This window comes from Zalophus californianus, chromosome 5, assembly GCF_009762305.2.
Source record: "Zalophus californianus isolate mZalCal1 chromosome 5, mZalCal1.pri.v2, whole genome shotgun sequence".
In the NCBI taxonomy this organism is placed as follows: Eukaryota; Metazoa; Chordata; class Mammalia; order Carnivora; family Otariidae; genus Zalophus; species Zalophus californianus.
The window spans coordinates 52,935,731-52,953,907 of NC_045599.1; the positions used below are offsets into that span (position 1 = coordinate 52,935,731).

Below are 18,177 nucleotides of genomic sequence, written 5' to 3' on the forward strand. Positions count from 1 at the left end.
GGTCACATCAGGATGAGTCAGGTAATTGGGATTTTTTTTTCCTTCTTTGTAATTCTGGACTTGTTAAATTAACAATGGCGTCATTTGTGTGTTGGTAGGAATACTGATTTGATTGTTAACACTAACAATAACGAGACAGGTTAAAAATATTTAATGAGACCAATAAGTATTAGGTAATTTTATATGTGATATTTTTCTTCCATTTCCTTCCCCTTTAATTTACAGGCTCAGTAATAACTGTGTCTCCTTGGGGCTTTTTCTTTAGGTTAAGAACGTGTCTGCAGGCACACAAGACATGCCTCCCCCCCCTTCTGAATATGTGGAGAGAGTGGACAGTCCCATGGCCTACTCTTCCAATGGTAAAGTGAATGACAAGCGGTTGTATCCAGAGTCTTCCTATAAATCAACACCGTAAGTAGCATCTTCCTCCTTCAGATAGAATGAGTCTTAAAAATGAACATTTGCATATGTTGAAAATCAGTTCCTGTTGTACCATTTGCTTTAAAATAAATAAATTTAAAGTTTCCCAAAGCTGGAGACTGATCTTCTGCATTGTTGATGGAGGCTTGGAAGCGGAGAAGGGTGAGGCTGTGAGCTGGTAGGATCTTTTCCGCCTTCTAAGCTGAAAGTGCTTTTTTTCTCTTGCTGGTTTAATGGAGAAACGTTAAATTGATTTTTTTCGCTTTAAAGGGTTTTCTTCCCTGTTGCTGGGTTTGAAGTTGAGGTAAGAGTGAATGATGTTATTGATATAAAGCAGAGCTGTCTGTCCTTGCCTGTAACTGCTAGATCTCATTAATGGTTGGGGAAGATTGCTGGTTGATCACTCCCTAGCCACATATATTTTTATTTAACGAGAAGACTTTGAAATCGGGAATTCTGCGATCTCACTTGCTGTGCGAGACCCTTCATGTTGCTGGGGGATGGCTGTGAAACTGATAAAGCCTGTAGGTGTAGATTTACAAGTAGTGTAATTAACCTCACAGTGAGCTTCTGGCCTAGAGTAGGTGCCATTATGGTTATTGAAATGGTATCCCCATTGTGGTTTTAATTTACCCTAATGGCTATTTCTAATTCAACCTAATGACTAGTGAGGGAAGGGTATTAGAAATACTGTTATGGACTGGATATAATTTTTGCCTAAGGATGATAAATTACTCTTCTTTTTTTTAATTTTTATTTTTTAAAGATTTTATTTATGTGACAGAGAGATAGAGCAGGAACACAAGCAGGGGGAGTGGGAGAGGGAGAAGCAGGCTTCCCGCCGAGCAGGGAGCCTGATGTGGGGCTCGATCCCAGGACCCTGGGACCATGACCTGAGCCGAAGGCAGACGCTTAACAACTGAGCCACTCAGGCGCCCCTTCTTTTTTTCTTTTTTCTTTTTTAAGATTCTATTTTTAAGTAATCTCTAGACACACCGTGGGGCTGAAACTCACAACCTTTGAGATCAAGAGTCGCATGTTCCAGCAACTGAACCAGGCAGCCACCCTTTCTTCTTCTTATAATTCTAGAACTCCAAATTCCTTTGTAGGCTAACAAATAAAAAATAAACATTCCCTTTAACTACTTTGATTGTTTTAAGTTAAAGGTGTTTCTGCTGGAAAACTTTGTGTTGCTTCAAAGTTTTATCTCCAGCTCCCTCCTCCACCCCCCCACCCCTCCCATTTAGTTGGTCCAATTTAGATAGAAATCCCCCCTGAGTAGTTTGGGCACCTGGAACCCCTGAAGATGACACCAGCAGCTAAGCTAATCATGGAATCAGTTTGAGACAATAGGTTTTATTATTACCCTGGAATGGAATTTGGAAACAGATGGCAGTTTGCCTTACCCTCAATATATATTTTGTTTTGGTCTTCTGAATTGACTTTGCTGTTGGTTTCAGTTGTGAATGATTTGGAGGAAGAGTGTTTTCTCTGTTCTCCTTCTGTTTGGATTTTGACAAAAATCCAAAGCACTTGAGGCTGTTAGGGGCAGAGGTGTACAAAGTAGAGATAGAATCTTAAAGCTATGATTTGCATGACTTCCGTGCATATGTAGTAAATATTTATAATGCATCTTGTGACCAGCTGTGCCTCTTAATTAATTATAAAGCCTGAACGGTCACATAGCATTCCACATGCTGTCTCTTTTCATGAAAACCAAGATATTTTTCACAAACTCATTTGGAACAATTTAAAAATCTTAGTTATTCTTGAATAAGACAGTACATTTGAAATGTAAAATTTAAAAGGGACACAGTGATAGCTTTTGTCCCCAGCTACCTAGTTCCTATTCCTAGAGGCAGCTAGTGTTACCACTTTCATTCATTCTTTTTTTTTTTTTTAAGTAGGCTTCACACCCAGCGTGGAGCCAGGTGCGGGGCTTGAACTCACAACCCTGAGATCAAAACCTGAGCTGAGATCAAGAGCCAGACACTTAACCAGCTGAGCCACCCGGGCATCCCACCAGTTTGTCTTATATAACCTTCCAAAAATGATTTTTAAATAAATATGCTGGTCAAAATGTACATTAGTTATATCTTCCTTTAAAAAAAAATAGCAGGGCACCTGGGTGGCTCAGTTGGTTAAGCGACTGCCTTCGGCTCAGGTCATGATCCTGGAGTCCCGGGATCGAGTCCCACATCGGGCTCCCTGCTCAGCAGGGAGTCTGCTTCTCCCTCTGACCCTCCTCCCTCATGTGCTCTCTCTCTGTCTCATTCTTTCTCTACCAAATAAATAAATAAAATCTTTAAAAAAATAATAGCATCTTAAGGGGTACCTGGGTGGCTCAGTCAGTTAAGTGTCTAACTTCGGCTCAGGTCATGATCCCAGGGTACTGGGATCAAGCCCGTGTTGGGCTCTCTGCTCAGCGGGGAGCCTGCTTCTCCCTCTCCCTCTGCCCCCCACTCATGCTCCCTTGCTCTCCTCTCTCTCTCAAATAAAAATAAAATCTTTTAAAAAATACTAGCATATTAAATGCATTATTAGCATATGTTTTGGAGATTGTGCGTATCGGTATACAAAGAGTTTACTGATCTGTTCTATAGCTGCATAATACTCCACCAGATGGATATACTATAATTTGTTAATCCCATATTGATGCACACTTTTCCCTAATGTTTTGTTATTACAGATCTCTGTAGCGTATAAACTTGTACATGTATCCCTTTTCACATATGTGAATGTAGCTAGAGGAAAAATACTAAAAGCAGGAGTGCTGAGCTGAAAGAAATTTCCTATTTCATTTTGATAGGTATACTCAAATTGTAGTCCCTAGGGGTTGTACTAATGTATATTCCCAGCCTAAACCCTAGAACTTTTTTGAAGGTCTGGGAAATGCAAATGTGATGCTTAGTTTCAAAATCCAGAAGAAGGGGAGAGGGGGATGGTGCTAAGGGATGTGATGGGGCATTCATTATCTCCTGAGTTGTATGCACTAATGCTGGAAGGAACCTGCAGCCTCTGGGGAATAATAGAAACTGCCAGGTGTTGCCCATGGCAGGGTACTGTATGCTCTGGAAGACTCAGAGCATATTCACTTGGATGGGGTAGAGATGCACGTTAAGTCATAGGCTGTCTCTCCTCAGGCTTTCATGAAGGTGCTTAGTGGCCCACAAGCGCCTCTCCTTGCTATCATGGTCAACAGACAAGGAATTCGAATGGGAACATTGTGTCTGAGGTCCATGGTAAGGATGAGGAAGCTCAACACTTAAGATTTTTTTTTTACCCAAAGCATAACACACATTCAGTAGAGTACTGATCTTGAGCATACAGTTTGATGATTTTTCGCACGTGTGAACACTGAGGTAACCACCACCACACCAGCAGAGAGACATATCAAGCACTCCAAAAGGTCCTCGTGTGCCCTTTCTTCATTGATAGCCCCATCCCCCCAACCACAATTTTGATGCCTATAACTACCTGTTAGTTGAGTTTATTATTGAAGTTCTCTTATAAAGTGGAGTTATATGGTAATTACAGTTGCATCTCTCACTTTGTGCTCGTCATAATGTCCTCCTGTATATTAGAATTTCAAAGCAATTAGAATTCATACTGGGTTAGGAGATAGCAGAATTTAATTGAAAATGGTTGCTTCTCCACCTTTTCTAATTAAATTTAGGAGATACCCCCTATTAGGTACATTCCATTCTATCTTGTCCAAATCCAGGGTGAGTTCATCTTTATAAGTCAAGAAAGATGAGTTTGACATGTCACAGAGCTTTCAAGGCAGGCTGACACCCTGGAGTGCCAACGAACCCTTGTATGGTAGCAGTAAAGAGGCTAGTAGGATAATCTGTTGGGACTGTATATGAGTTGGCAGCAGCTCTTTCTGCCCACAGGTCCTGTCCCCGTGTTTTAATAAACCACCATTAAAAAAACAAAACAAACAAAAAAAAACTATATACGAGTTGTAGGAGTTCACTGGTCTGCATTAGACCAAGGGATGGTCTCACTTCAGGAATGGCGTGAGCCAGGAACTCAGAAGAAAGATATTACGACTCCTGTTGCTATGTGGGCTTTATTGTCAGTACAGCTTGTATGAAAGCAGGATGGTCATCCACATTTTCCAGGCTACATTGACCTTCCAGCACAGGATTTGGAAGATGGAATGTTCTTTCCCAAAGCTGACATATAGAATATATTGAAAGATTCCTGATTGGCCCTTTTTGGATCATTGTCATTCCTAAGGCTAGGGAGATAGGGTTCTCTGATTGACAAGGCTTAGATATTCCCCCCAATAATGGTGACAGTTCTGAAATACCATGTAGGGGGCGCCTGGGTGGCTTAGTCGGTTAAGCATCTGACTTTGGCTCAGGTCATGATCTCAGGGTCTAGAGATCAAGTCCTGCATCGGGCTCTGCTCGGTGGGAAGCCTGCTTCTCCCTCTGCCTCTCCCTTCTGTCCCCTCTGTCTCTCAAATAAATAAATTCTTTGGAAAAAAAATAAAAAGTAAAAAATAAAATACCATGTACATAATAGACATTGTTCTGATAATCAGGACACTGATGTTGATCATGCCTTGTTTCTTTTCCCTCATGGATACTGGATGTCATCAGAAAAGAGGGTTCTTGTGAATGTTTTCAATTCAGGAATTCTCTTGAACAGCTGCCATGTACACAGTAGTTGGCTAGGTGCCCTGGGAATACCAAGTCCTTGTTCTCATGGAGGTGGCAATCTACCAGGGGCAGAAGACACGCACAGTAGCTACACTGAGAGTCAGGGTGAGGTAGGAGCACCAAAGGCATATGAGGGAGGGTGTGTAAAGAAAACATATGAATAGGGACGCCTGGGTGGCTCAGTTGGTTAAGCGACTGCCTTCGGCTCAGGTCATGATCCTGGAGTCCCAGGATCAAGTCCCGCATCGGGGTCCCTGCTCAGCGGGGAGTCTGCTTCTCCCTCTGACCCTCTTCCCTCTCATGCTCTCTATCTCTCATTCTCTCTCTCTCAAAATAAATAAAAAAATCTTAAAAAAAAAAAAACATATGAATAGAAAAGAAAGAATACACGAGGGTGAACTTCTGGACCTGAAGACTTGAGTTGGAGACCAGGGAAAGCATACAGCTGGTTGCCCCTTCAGGGTCATGCAGATTATGACTTAATGGAATTTGTATCTAAAAGTAGGTTCAGAGATTATTGACAGTACCCATAATTTCCTAAGTCTTAAATTTATATATACGTGTGAGCATTTTGTGTTTAGGTTTTATGCTGTATCGAGTATGTTGCCCTCTATAGTGTTTCAAAGTATGTAGTAGAGTGGGAGGTGGAAAACTTCCAAAGTAAAGATTTATTTTTTTTTAAGATTTTATTTATTTATTTGAGAGAGAGGGAGAGAGAACACAAGCAAGGGGAAGGGGCAGAGGGAGAGGGAGAAGCAGACTCCCCGCTGAGCAGGGAGCACAACAAAGTAAAGATTTATAATATCAGTATCTAATATAATTATGGGGGGAGTCCTGTTTTAATGTTTTAGGGTTTTTTTTCTAATTTCTTTTTTTAAAAGATTTTATTTATTTATTTATTTGACAGAGAGAGAGAGAGAGAGAGAGCGTGAGAGGGAACACAAGCAGAGGAAGTGGGAGAGGGAGAAGGAGGCCTCCCGCTGAGCAGGGAGCCTGATGAGGGGCTCGAACCCAGGGCCCTGGGATCATGACCTGAGCCGAAGGCAGTCGCTTAACCAACTGAGCCACCCAGGCGCCCCTTTTTTTTCTAATTTCTTTTGCTGTTTAGCTTCCTTCTTCTCTAGCTCCTATTCCCTCAAATACACCTACTGCATCCCCAAAGCGAGAAGCAGAATACCTGGCAATTTTGGCAGAGTGTCTAGGAAATTGTTACTCACTGACTCATGGAGAAAGTCACATTTTCCCTTCTTTAGATGTAGCAATAACAGCACACAAAGCCACTGTGACCTGAATACATTCAGAAAGAAGGCATGAATCCCATTTACCACCGCCAACTATGCACACACATCCCAAAGCTTTAGGCTTCTACAAGACATTAGTAAGTGTGATAGAAATCTGAAGACTTGGACAACAATTAGAAGCAAGCAGTTCTGGATCACCTAGAAAACAGACATAGCTCAAGATTATAGTTTCTGTAAATTGAAAGCAATGAGAAAACAAAAACTTCAGGCATTTTTAATAGTTGATTTGAATAGCAAGGCTGAGGTTAGAAAGTCTCTGGTGTGTTCTTTGTCTTCCTTTCAGTGCTCTTCTTGCCCGTTAGCTCTGCTACTAGGGAGAGTTTAGTTCTGCATCACTGTTACTCACCAGATACTTAACAGTTGCCACAGCTCTTGCTATTTTATTCCACGTTTGGCTTCATTTTCATGCTTGTGGCAGAAACCTATGCAGTTAAAGATCTGATACAATATTAAATTACTGCATTAGAAAAATAAGTCTAATGGTAGTCCTTCCATGCCATTCAGTCTACATGGCTATAGGATTCACGTAGCAGTTGTTTAAATTTTGAGTATTTTAGTTTTCCGAGATTGTATCTTGAAAAGAAAATTGATGTATAGGAGTCTAAAATTAATATTAAAAATGCTTACCTCTGAGCGTTAGCTTCCGAAGGTAGACAGACACATGCATTTCTCTTCAGCACTCCGCATTCCATGAAACTGGAAGAACCTGTAGAAAAGAATCCTGAGTTGTTATTTTCCTGACCGCCTTTTGTGGAGTAAGTCCCTGGCACAGGTCTGGTAAACACCTCTTCCAGATCAGCCTGGGCTTCCTAAAGTGCAGTCTTAGGTCCATCTTACTTAGAAGGTTTTACAAACGGGCTCCCCTTACATCGGAACCTTACAGCCACTTGGTGTGTTCCAGAGGACCTGAGCTGGTGCTCACCTGCACGCTGGAGCCTGGGGATCTGCCTCGTGTCGAGTAGGTGAACTGCTTGCGTGAACGCACGTAGGTGTGGAGGTCTCTTGGTGCGAGCTGTTGCTGCCCTCTGTGATGACAGGGCGCTCCCTGGCCTCGCGATCCCCAAACACTGACTGCTATTTTGTCAGGGTGCCTGAAGTGGTGCGGGAGCTGCCGGTGACCTCAGCTGTGGGTGACCTCAGGCAGCCTCACTACAGCAGCAGCAGGAACTTCGAGATGCCTTCCAAGAGGGCCCCCACGAAAGGCAGGGCGGGCAAGGCCAAGCGGCCGGAGCAGGACCACTACGAGACAGACTACACAACTGGTGGCGAGTCGTGCGACGAGCTGGAGGAGGACTGGATCAGGTAGTGGGGTGCCTCATGCACGGGATCTGATTGCTGGCCTGGTCAGCCAGCTTGGGGACTGCTTGCCTGCTCCGCTGGGGTGCGGTGGCATGCTTTCATTCTTTGACAGCCAGGACTAGAGATATTTTTTGTTAGGTTTTTTTCCCCTTAGTACTCTTTGGTAATAAAGATGGACAGGGAGGGGATATGCTTGGCTGTAACTGTGTCCTAGAAACACGTTGAGCGTCTTCCACAAGGTGACCGATGAACTTCACCAGTGCTCTTGCACCAGTAGTCACCCAAGAAAGGTCTTCCAAACAAATAAAACACCAGTATAGAGGAACTTTGGTTACTGATTATAAAATTCCCAGACCAGTGCTATGGCTTTCTTTGGCATTCACTTTTAAGGTTTCATGATGAGACCAGAGATTCTTTTAAAAGTTTAATCCAGAGGACTTTGGCAAACAGTTATATAAACAATTAAGTTAACAATTCAGTGTTCTGGCCAAGGCTGTGGTTAAGTTCCTAGGTGTTGGTGGTTGAGTTACAGTTCATTACCAACTATACTCATGTGTGATGTGTAGCCCTTTGATGCCCAGGTATTCTGAGAAATGGGACACAGATCAGAAACATTTGTGGTGTGAATGGTGGTTCATCACAACATTGCTTCTCAGGGTGTAAGGAGGCGATGAGTGGTATAGTATAGTTTGAAATCTCACTGGGGGTTCTCATACCTCACCTTCCCCTCACAGGAGTTCTTGGCCAAGGATGCCTGAGTAGCTCAGTAGGTTAAACCTCTGACTCTTGGTTTTGGCTCATGTCATGATATCGAGCCACATGTGGGGCTCCCCACTCAGTGGGGAGTCTGCCTGAGGTTCTCTCCCTTTCCCCCTCCCCCACACGCTTACTTGCTCTCTGTCTCTCATATCTTCAGAAAGAGAAGTTTTTGGCCAAATTCAGCCATCTAGCTATAAAATACTTTTTTAACTTGAATCATTGAAGATTTAAATGAAAACTTTTAAGAAACCTGAATTCTTTCTTCTTTCGAGCAAACCATTTAATTTCTCTCCTTTGTAAAAATGAAGATGTTAGGCCAATTTAGATATTAAAAATTGAAATTCCATGTTGCTATGAAGTTCCTTAGTTCTGTGAAACAGTTCAGAGTATTTCCTCAGTGGATTATTAGTTAATAGCATCACGGTGATATGTAAAAATAGCTAGTATATTGAGAGATACAAGTGACACAGAATTTCAGGGTTATTTTCAGTTTAGTGCATTGCCACATTATTTGTACGATGAGCATGTATTTTTGTACATGTACATTTAAAGTCTACTTTTATAATCAAAGGACTTAAAATAAGTTATTTCTGCTTAGGAAAACAAGATCAATCAATTGAAAAAACAATCTAAAATCTGTAGTTGGTAGCAGAAAACAACCAGCTGCCAGTCTGTTGCTCTGTCACTCTAATGATGAAAACATACTGTGTTCCAGAATTCCAGTTTTAAGACTTTAAACGTAAATATTCTATTATCATGTGGTGTTGTATATTTAGAATAAATGAGTTTGTATGACTTGAACCTTAAATTTCATAAATGATTTTTAATTTTATTTCTAAAAATTATATAAGCATAGTATTTTATTTTTAAAGCTGTATGTATTTTAGAGACAGGGCATGCACGACCTTGGGGAGGGGTAGAGTGAGAGCGAGAGCAGGAATCTCAAACCGACTCCCCACGGAGCATGGAGCTGATGCAGGGCTTGATCCCAGGACCCTGAGGTCATGACCTGAGCAGAAACCAAGAGTCAGCCACTCAACTGTCTGAGCCACCCAGGCACTGCCCGCGCCCCCTCCCAGCATAGTATTTTTAAAAGCATAAGCAGTGGTGTAAATGTATAATCATTCTTTTTTTTTTTTTTTTTTTTTTTTGAGAGAGTGAGAACAGTGGGGTGGGGCAGAGGGAATGGGAGAGAATCTTAAGCAGCCGCCACGTTGAGCCTGGAGCCTGAAGAGGCTAGATCTCATGACCCCAAGATCATGACCTAAGCCAAAATCAGGAGTCGGATGCCCCAGGCACCCCTAACCTATAATCTTCCTAAGAGAACTTATTTGCATCCCACCTTCCTCTTTCCATAAGGAACGAAAGAAGACAGGAGATTGTCATTCTTCACATCCCACCAGCTTCATTATCTTTGATGAAGAAACACTGGATTTTATGTCTGCTAGAGTCATAAGTAGTCATTTTCTCAATTTTTAGGGAATATCCACCCATCACTTCAGATCAACAAAGACAACTCTACAAGAGAAATTTTGACACTGGCCTGCAGGAATACAAGAGCTTACAAGCAGAACTTGATGAGGTCAATAAAGAACTCTCTCGTCTGGATAAAGAATTGGATGACTATAGAGAAGAAAATGAAGAGTACATGGTAAATTCAAACCTGATAACTATATATTATATATGATGTTATTCTAATCTATGAAGATCTAGTATCCTTTCTGTTACCAGATTTTGCTAGCAATTCTTAAATTGATTTCATTGAAAAATAACTGAAATCCAGTCTTGGATGAAAATCTTTCCAAATTGAAGAGTGTACTAATGTAGTTAAGAAGTACAAAACATAGGCTATGTACATATATTCCTTCCTATTTAAAAAAAAAACTATTTTTCTATTTATAAACACAGTTCATTCTTTCTGTAAAATATTAACATTACAGAATCGGGTACAGGAAAATAAACTGTCTTAAATTCTGTCACCTGGTTGTCACCAAGGTAATAGTTGTTAAAATATCCCCATCATGCAAAAGTGCACCTAGACACACACCATCTTTGATAAGAAGTTATCTTATGTTTTATGTCAGTATCGACTCGTGGATATCTATTTTATACTTCGGGTTATAATCCAATACTAACTTATTGCTCAAATTATTTTATATATGTATAATATGTAATATGTTAACTCATATATTTAATATATACGTCACAAATACATATATTAGTGTGTGTATATGTAAATATATTTACCATATAGATATGCATATACATATATATTTAAGTTAGTTACTAGGGAGCTCAGACCAGTTTCATAATGGGCTGTAACCAGACGAGAGCTATGCTTTACAGAAGATCTCTGGTGTCAGCATGGCACGTGGACCAGCATGAGGACAGATGAGAGGCAGCAAAACAGATAGTTACCTGTCTGTATGAATGGAACGTGAGGAATAAGTCCTAGATTTCTCTTTACTGGCTTCCTTCAGGCCCTCTTGCTGACTGTAATAGTTGTACGAACCTAAAAACTTCATTATTTTGATTTCCTGTATTTTTGGCATTGTTGTCAGTTTTAGCTCCAAAATAGAACATCAAGAATGTTATTTTTGAAAGAGAAAATGTCCCACTAAACATATTCTCTTGTGTTTCTCATTAATAGGCTGCTGCTGATGAGTACAATAGACTGAAGCAAGTTAAGGGAGTAAGTATCCCAGATTGTAAGATTCTTTCAGGAAGAAGTTTTCTATTATGTGTTTGTTTGTTTTTTTTTTAAAGATTTTATTTATTTGAGAGAGAGAATGAGAGAGAAAGAGAGAGGGCATGAGAGGGGGGAGGGTCAGAGGGAGAAGCAGACTCCCTCCTGAGCAGGGAGCCCGATGCGGGGCTTGACCCCGGGACTCAGGGATCATGACCTGAGCTGAAGGCAGATGTTTAACCAACTAAGCCACCCAGGTGCCCCTTGTTGTAGAGATTTCTTAAAAAAATAAAATAAATAAAATTAAAAAAGTAAAGTATATAGTAAAATTCCTCATTTACCCATTTCTTCTTTCCCAAGTCAACCAATATCACCAGTTTTTGTTTTACTGATTTTTTTAAAAGGTTTTATTTTGAGGGGGTGCCTGGGTGGCTGAGTCGGTTAAGTGTCTGCCTTCAGCTCAGGTCATGATCCCTGGGTCTGGGATTGAGTCCTGTGTTGGGCTCCTTGCTCATAGGGAGCCTGCTTCTCCCTTTGCCTCTGCCTGTTGCTCACCCTGCTTGTACTCTCTCTCTCTCTCTCTGACAAGATGGTTAAGCGTCTGCCTTTGGCTCAGGTCATGATCTCTAGGTTCTGGGGGATGGAGCCCCACATCAGCAGGGAACCTGCTTCCCCCTCTGCCTCTCCTGCTGGTGCGCTCTCTTTCTCTCTCTCAAATAAAATCTTAAAAAAAAAAAAAAAAGATTTTATTTTTAAGTTCTTTCTTCACTCAGCATATTGCTTGAACCCACAGTCCTGAGACCAAGAGTCACATGCTCTACCAACTGAGCTGACCAAGCACCCCTGTTTACTGATTTTTTAGATGATGTGTTCGCAAAAAGGCCAGTAAGTGTCTTGGGTCACTTTACAAACCAGTAGGAATTAGCGTATGCTTTGTAAAACTCAGGTTAGAAGGTATGATTGAGGAAAAAGAATCAGCTACCTATATGATCAGAGAAACTGCCAGATGCCTGTATCATCACCCCCAACAATTTTATTTGACTAATATTCGATTTTTTTTTAAGATTTTATATATTTGACAGAGCACAAGTAGGGGGCGTGGCAGGCAGAGGGAGAGTGAGAAGCAGGCTGCCTGCTCAGCTGAGTGTGGGGCTTGATCCCAGGACCCTGGGATCATGACCTGAGCCAAAGGCAGATACTCAACCAGCTGAGCCACCCAGATGCCCCTATTCTACGTTTTTTTTTTTTTTTTTTATTCACCTCTGCCTCCCTAGCCCCTAACACAACTTGTTTTTATTTTGTTAAATTTACCTGGTTTATTTTTTTTTCCTTTTTAGTCTGCAGATTACAAAAATAAGAGGAATTATTGCAAACAGTTGAAGAGCAAATTGTCACACATCAAGAAGATGGTCGGAGATTATGATAGACAGAAAACATAGAAGGTTTGCCACACGGTTTGAGAGATTAAGAAGTATTTGACATCTCTGCAATGTTGTCAAGAGGCAAAATGACTTTGGATTTTAACCCAGGAGGCCAAATCTTTGTGATCATTACAAAGTTTTGGTAGCTTTAATTCATCAGTATTGAGTATTGAAGCATTTTATAAATAGCTTTTGATAATCAACTGGGCTGAACACTCCAATTAAGGATTCTGTGCTTTAAAATTCATCTATTGTATTAAGGACTGACTGACTACAGGTTGAGGTTTTTAAACCTTGAAGGAACGTCCCACGGTGACCTGTGCTGTGAACTTGCACAGTCTTTTCTTAACACGTAAGTGCGCTCATTAGTTCCCATAGGTGATCTCATCCATTCCTCCCAGAACTCTGCCTTCAAAATTGTTATTTATAACCATTCCTTCTAAGGTAAGGAAACTCTGTCCCTGCAGTGAAGTCTCTGAAGGGAAAGTGCCTGTTAACCGGCTTACAGTTTTTTTTTTCAGTCTGTTTTGTGACTTGAGTCCATGAATAAAGTCCCTGGCCTTTTGTATGTTAGCTAACTATCGCTAGTGCATTCTACCAACCTCCCTATTGATTTTTTTTTTTTCTGTGTATCAGTGGTGTTAAAAGAGCTTTTTATTGTTTTATGTTATCCAGAGAATAAAGATCATGTAAAAATAACAAATTGTGAAACTTAAAGATTGTAAATATATATTCACCTTTTAAGAATCAAAATTTAAACCTCCTGGTTAGAATTCTGTTGTGTATTCTAAAATACTTTGTAATCTTTTATGGTTTACATGCATTTTTTTTTTAAACTAGGCTTTTTCATTATATCAGAGTATCTGATGACGTTGCTAATTCGGTTGTGACTTGAATTGTATCTTAAACAATGTTCAAGTTCTGTATATACTTCCTAAGGTATTAAGCCTGGTGTTGTCTTCTTTCATATAGTCGTTTGACATTATTAGTGCTATTAAGTTTGGGGTTTTATCTGTTAATGTTTTAAACTATTTTGGGTGCCATGCTGGTTACTAAATTTCCCAGTCTTTTGGCTATCAGAAGGCTGATTTGTCCGGAAACAGAGGGCAATCCCACAAAACATCAAATTATTTCAGATGGTGCCCATCACTTTTTTTTAACTTAAACTTTTATTAGTAAAGTGAAAGTAGCTGATAGTGGGCATATAGCTAGCCCAGTTGATTGTGATTGTCCCCTCAGTTTAGAACTGTTTTTGTAAAATTTTTGAAGAATAATCTTTAAATAATCATTAGTATACAATTCAGACAAGTGTGTAATTCTTTATATACAAGTCTGAATCATTTTCCAAAGATACATCTTAAAATAATGTTTCTATTATAACATGGATTCATTTCTTCAAATTGAAGAAATTCTTAATTTTCCATGTGCTGTACATATTACAAAAGGTAAGAGTTTATAGTTTTCATACCTTTTGGTTTCACACCGAATGGTAAAGACTCTCTTGAGCAACTTAACTCATTTTTATGTATGCTAAAATTTAAATTTCTTTGTTCTTGGAAGTCAGTGTACTTATATTATGAAGATGGCAAGGATGCCAGGATTCTGACAAAACTATACAGCTCAACGGACAAAATCAAATAGCATGAATTTCCATTGTAAAATTGTGTCAGAAAATTGGACTTAGAAATAAAATACAAGAAAATAATTTCTCAAATGTGGTGCTTAAAGACCACTTGGAATCAACCAGCTGGATGTAACTAAACAACCACTTAGGCCGATTTCTAGTTTGGACAACAAGATGTTTAGATTAGTTGTTGGAGGTCTCGTGCATCTCTGACCTGAGGTTCTTAACGTCTGCAGTCTGCCTTCTATTTTAAACGATTGTTCCAGAAATTCTGTTGTGAAAGCATGTGGTCCTGCTGATAAAGGTTAACTGCACACAGGGATGCCTTTACATAGATGCTTCTGTATTCAAAGTAGATAAGATCAATATTTTAATTTCTCTTTATTTTGAAAAATTTAAAGAAAAATAGAAAACTATAGACATATCCATCTGCCAGAAAGAACAGGTCTTAGTTTTGTCATATATGCCTTGTATTTTTTGAAATAAATTGAGGCCTGTTGGTATTTATAGTAAAAGTTACATTGTATACACACATACATGAAATTATCATTTAATCCTTATAACATTCCATTGACATGTAATCATTTCTCATTCTCATTTAATAGGTAAGAAAACTGATGATGTGGTAGATTAACTGGTCCACTGTCAGACAGTAGCAAGTGTTTAAATAGGATTGGAATCTTGGTCTGTTGGAATATTAGGTTCTGGACTCCCATTCTATCTAGGTTGACTGTCACTAAATTCATGGGTAAGATGGGATTACTCTGGTGTTAATACAATATATTTTTAGTGCATTTTAAGTACTTTTAATTGACATAAAATGCTTCGTTTGAAATATTGGAAGTATCTGTAAAGACCTGAATGGGTGTGCATGTGTAAAGAAGGGAATGAGCAGGAGAAGAGTTCTCCAGTCATGGCTCTGGGGACTTTCAGTTGAGGCTGTAAGAGTTCCTCACCCAGAGACATGCTTCCTCCTTCATCACTGTGATAGAAGTATCTCCTCTGGACATCTCTGAAAGCTCAGCTGGAGTAATCAGGATTCAGACCCCGTCTCCTGGCAGCTTGTGGTTCTGCATTAACTGTGTAACTTCTGTGGAAGGACAAATGACTTAGATGGACAGCTGTGTCATCCCTCCTCCTGCGTTTTATACTGTTCACATGTCTTTTAATGGGAAGTTTTCACAAAGAATAATGCCCAAGTAACTTGGGTGGTTTCTTTTTGTTTTGTTTTGTTTTTTGTTTTTTTATTTATTTGTCAGAGAGAGAGAGAGAGCACAAGCAGGGGGAGCGGCAGGCAGAGCAGGTAGAGGGAGAAGCAGGCTCTCTGCCAAGCAAGGAGCCCAATGTGGGACTCCATCCCAGGACCCTGGGATCATGACCTGAGCCGAAGGCAGACGCTTCACCGACTGAGCCACCCAGGCGTCCCTAACTTGGGTAGTTTTTAGAAAGCACTGTTAAGTTAAAATAATGCCACTTTGCAGTTAGAGAAAAGCATGGAAACATAACTGATTTTGTGGGGGGTACTGCAACCCAATGTAGGGGTCCCCCAAGATTTCTAGTCGCTGTCACAGGACCCTCGCTCTTCCCTGCTTGTGTCGCCCTATTCTTGCTTTGCCTTGCAGCAATTACTTGCTTTGTGACCCTGGACAAATTACTTAGCCTTCCTGCCCCTCAGTTTGTTTATTTGTTGAAGAACTATGTGTACCTGATCTCACAGTTGTTAATGAAGGTAGTTAACGTAGGACTTAGAACAACAGTCCTTGTCAGAATGTAATAAACATGGCCAGTTAAACCGATTTCCCACAGCTGGAAGGTGAGACTTGAAACAAGTTTTTAAAAAACAAATTGTGTTTTAAGAATGTGTGTATCATCCAAGTCCTTATTTGGTCTGTGCTGGGTGCAGCGTTAGGGTATGAGTTCTTCTGAATTTTAGATAATTGCATTAGGCTTGGCACTGTGACAATAGATGATGAGCAAGTGCTCTAACATGTCAAAATAAGGATTATTCTATTCTGTTAAAAGCAGTTGTGGAGGTTTTTAATGAGTCTCTGTGTGAGAAAGTATCTTTACAGATACTTGCATCAAGTTCACCTCTCCCAGTCTCCAAAGTTGTGCATGCTGAATTTTAGTCTAATAACACTGGCTGAGTTCTTCATAAATTTATTAACCTTGGGGACTGTGTTCAGCTACCCATGGGCAAAGAACAGACTGGTCCATTCTTCATAGTTGCCCCTTCGTTTTACTAGTTGAAACATTAGGCTAGGTTAGATCCATTTCTTCTCCCAATTTGTATACAATTAGAATGTTGTGTCAGCCATAGTTAACAGCAAGGGATTACCATGGATTTATGCACGTTTTGTTTTGCCTTGGTACAAGTCCTAGTTAAGATCTATGACTAAAATATATACAGAGGAAAGTAAACTTCACAGTTGTGAGTTTGAATGATCCAGCCTCCTCTCCACAAATATACTTTACTGGGGACTACTTTTTTTTTTTCATTCAAAAGAAAAGCCTTCCCTAGGGGTGCCTGGCTGGCTCAGTCGGTTGAACGTGGGACTCATGATCTCAGGGTCATGAGTTTAAGCCCCACATTGGGTGTGGAGCCTACATAAAATAAAAATTAAGAAATTTTTAATTAAACGTCTTCCCAGGGGCGCCTGGGTGGCTCATTCGGTTAAGCGGCTGCCTTTGGCTCAGGTCATGATCCCAGGGTCCTGGGATCGAGCCCCACGTCAGGATTCCTGCTCAGCGGGGAGCATGCTTCTTCCTCTCCCTCTCCCTGCTGTTCTGCCTACTTGTGCTCTCTCTCTCTCTGTCAGGTAAATAAAATCTTTAAAAAAAAAAAAAGGTCTTCCCAGACTGATGGTTAGTGAACATATGCAAGATACATGCTTGGGGCTTGGGGTTGTGGCCAGTTGTCCCATAGGAATGCATCCTGTCCTGGAACATGGTGGCCAACCAGAATGGAGGAAAAGAAAAAGTGGAGTTTGTGAAAGGAAGGGAGGATGGAGGGAAAGTAGGAAGGGCAAGGAAAAGGTGTGAGTCCTGTGAAGAGTTAAAGATGTGGGGGAGGCAAAAACAAAAGGTGACTGGCACTGGGAAAGAATCAGCAATGCCAAATTCTCTCCTTTTTAAAGACAACACTGAAAATAATAAGGCCTTTGTCCTCTGGGGGGAAATAAAAGCTGGAAATGGAGTTGCCACTATGTCGTGTGTAGGTGAAGGTATCCCTACTTTATACATAACATAGTTTGTGACTTGCTTGTTGGTCACCCAGCTAGTGTGGCGGAGCCTAATTTTAAATCCAGGTCTTTTCTTTCCAGTATCATGCAGCATGGCTTGTTTATGTTTTTGAGGGGGCAGAACACAAGGGAAGATGTTGGTACCAACAAAGCAATACAGGCAGCAGAAGGGGAGCGTATGCTGATGGGGAAATAAGCTCCAGTTCCTGCAGTTCCTTCCCACTGTTCCTCACGTGGATGTAAGCTTTCTCTGATGCTCTGGCTGGACCTTGCATCTCCGCTTCTCAAGTGTGGGAAATGCTTAGTGTTGTCTAAAAAAAAAAAAAAGCCAACCTCCAAGTAGGTTAGTAAATGCATTATTTGTCTTACTGAGGACTATGGCCCAGGAAACAGTATTTCAGATTGCTCAGAACTGCTCTGAAACTTAGCTTCACAGGGGGTTATATACGCAAAAGTGGGAAGGGGTAGATGTGCTTGCAAGCAGTTTCTCTAATTATGATTATGTGTCACAAGGTACAATCAGTTCCATTGTAAAAATTTAGCTTCACTGATTTCCACATAGACATGTGAAAAACCCTTGGGTCATCTTAATACATTGTGTTTCTATCATATTTGTTAAAAAAAATATTGCCTGCAGACCTCTGCCTAACTGGTTTCCACTTCTTGTTTTTGGTTTCCGCTTGAGGTCACCTCAGGTAGTCACAGAAGGCTGACATCTTAGGCCTTTAGCCTATTTTAAGGCACTGCTGTTT

General features: G+C 40.6%; 1 protein-coding gene across 7 annotated transcripts in view; it reads left to right on the forward strand.

Annotated features, from left to right (window-relative positions):
- The window catches only part of OCLN (occludin), a 54,048-nt gene extending 38,682 nt beyond the window's left edge, over positions 1-15,366 (forward strand). For 6 of the 7 annotated variants that reach the window (XM_027607002.2, XM_027607001.2, XM_027607003.2 and 3 more), the window contains exons 5-9: positions 266-411; positions 7,481-7,696; positions 9,932-10,103; positions 11,103-11,144; positions 12,476-15,366. In XM_027607002.2, coding sequence (XP_027462803.1) covers positions 266-411; positions 7,481-7,696; positions 9,932-10,103; positions 11,103-11,144; positions 12,476-12,577 — 678 coding nt within the window. In that variant the 3' untranslated portion in view covers positions 12,578-15,366. The remainder of the gene's footprint in view (positions 1-265; positions 412-7,480; positions 7,697-9,931; positions 10,104-11,102; positions 11,145-12,475) is intronic. The other variant, XM_027607007.2, reaches the window with a different exon arrangement.
- Positions 15,367-18,177: the final 2,811 nt, after the last annotated feature.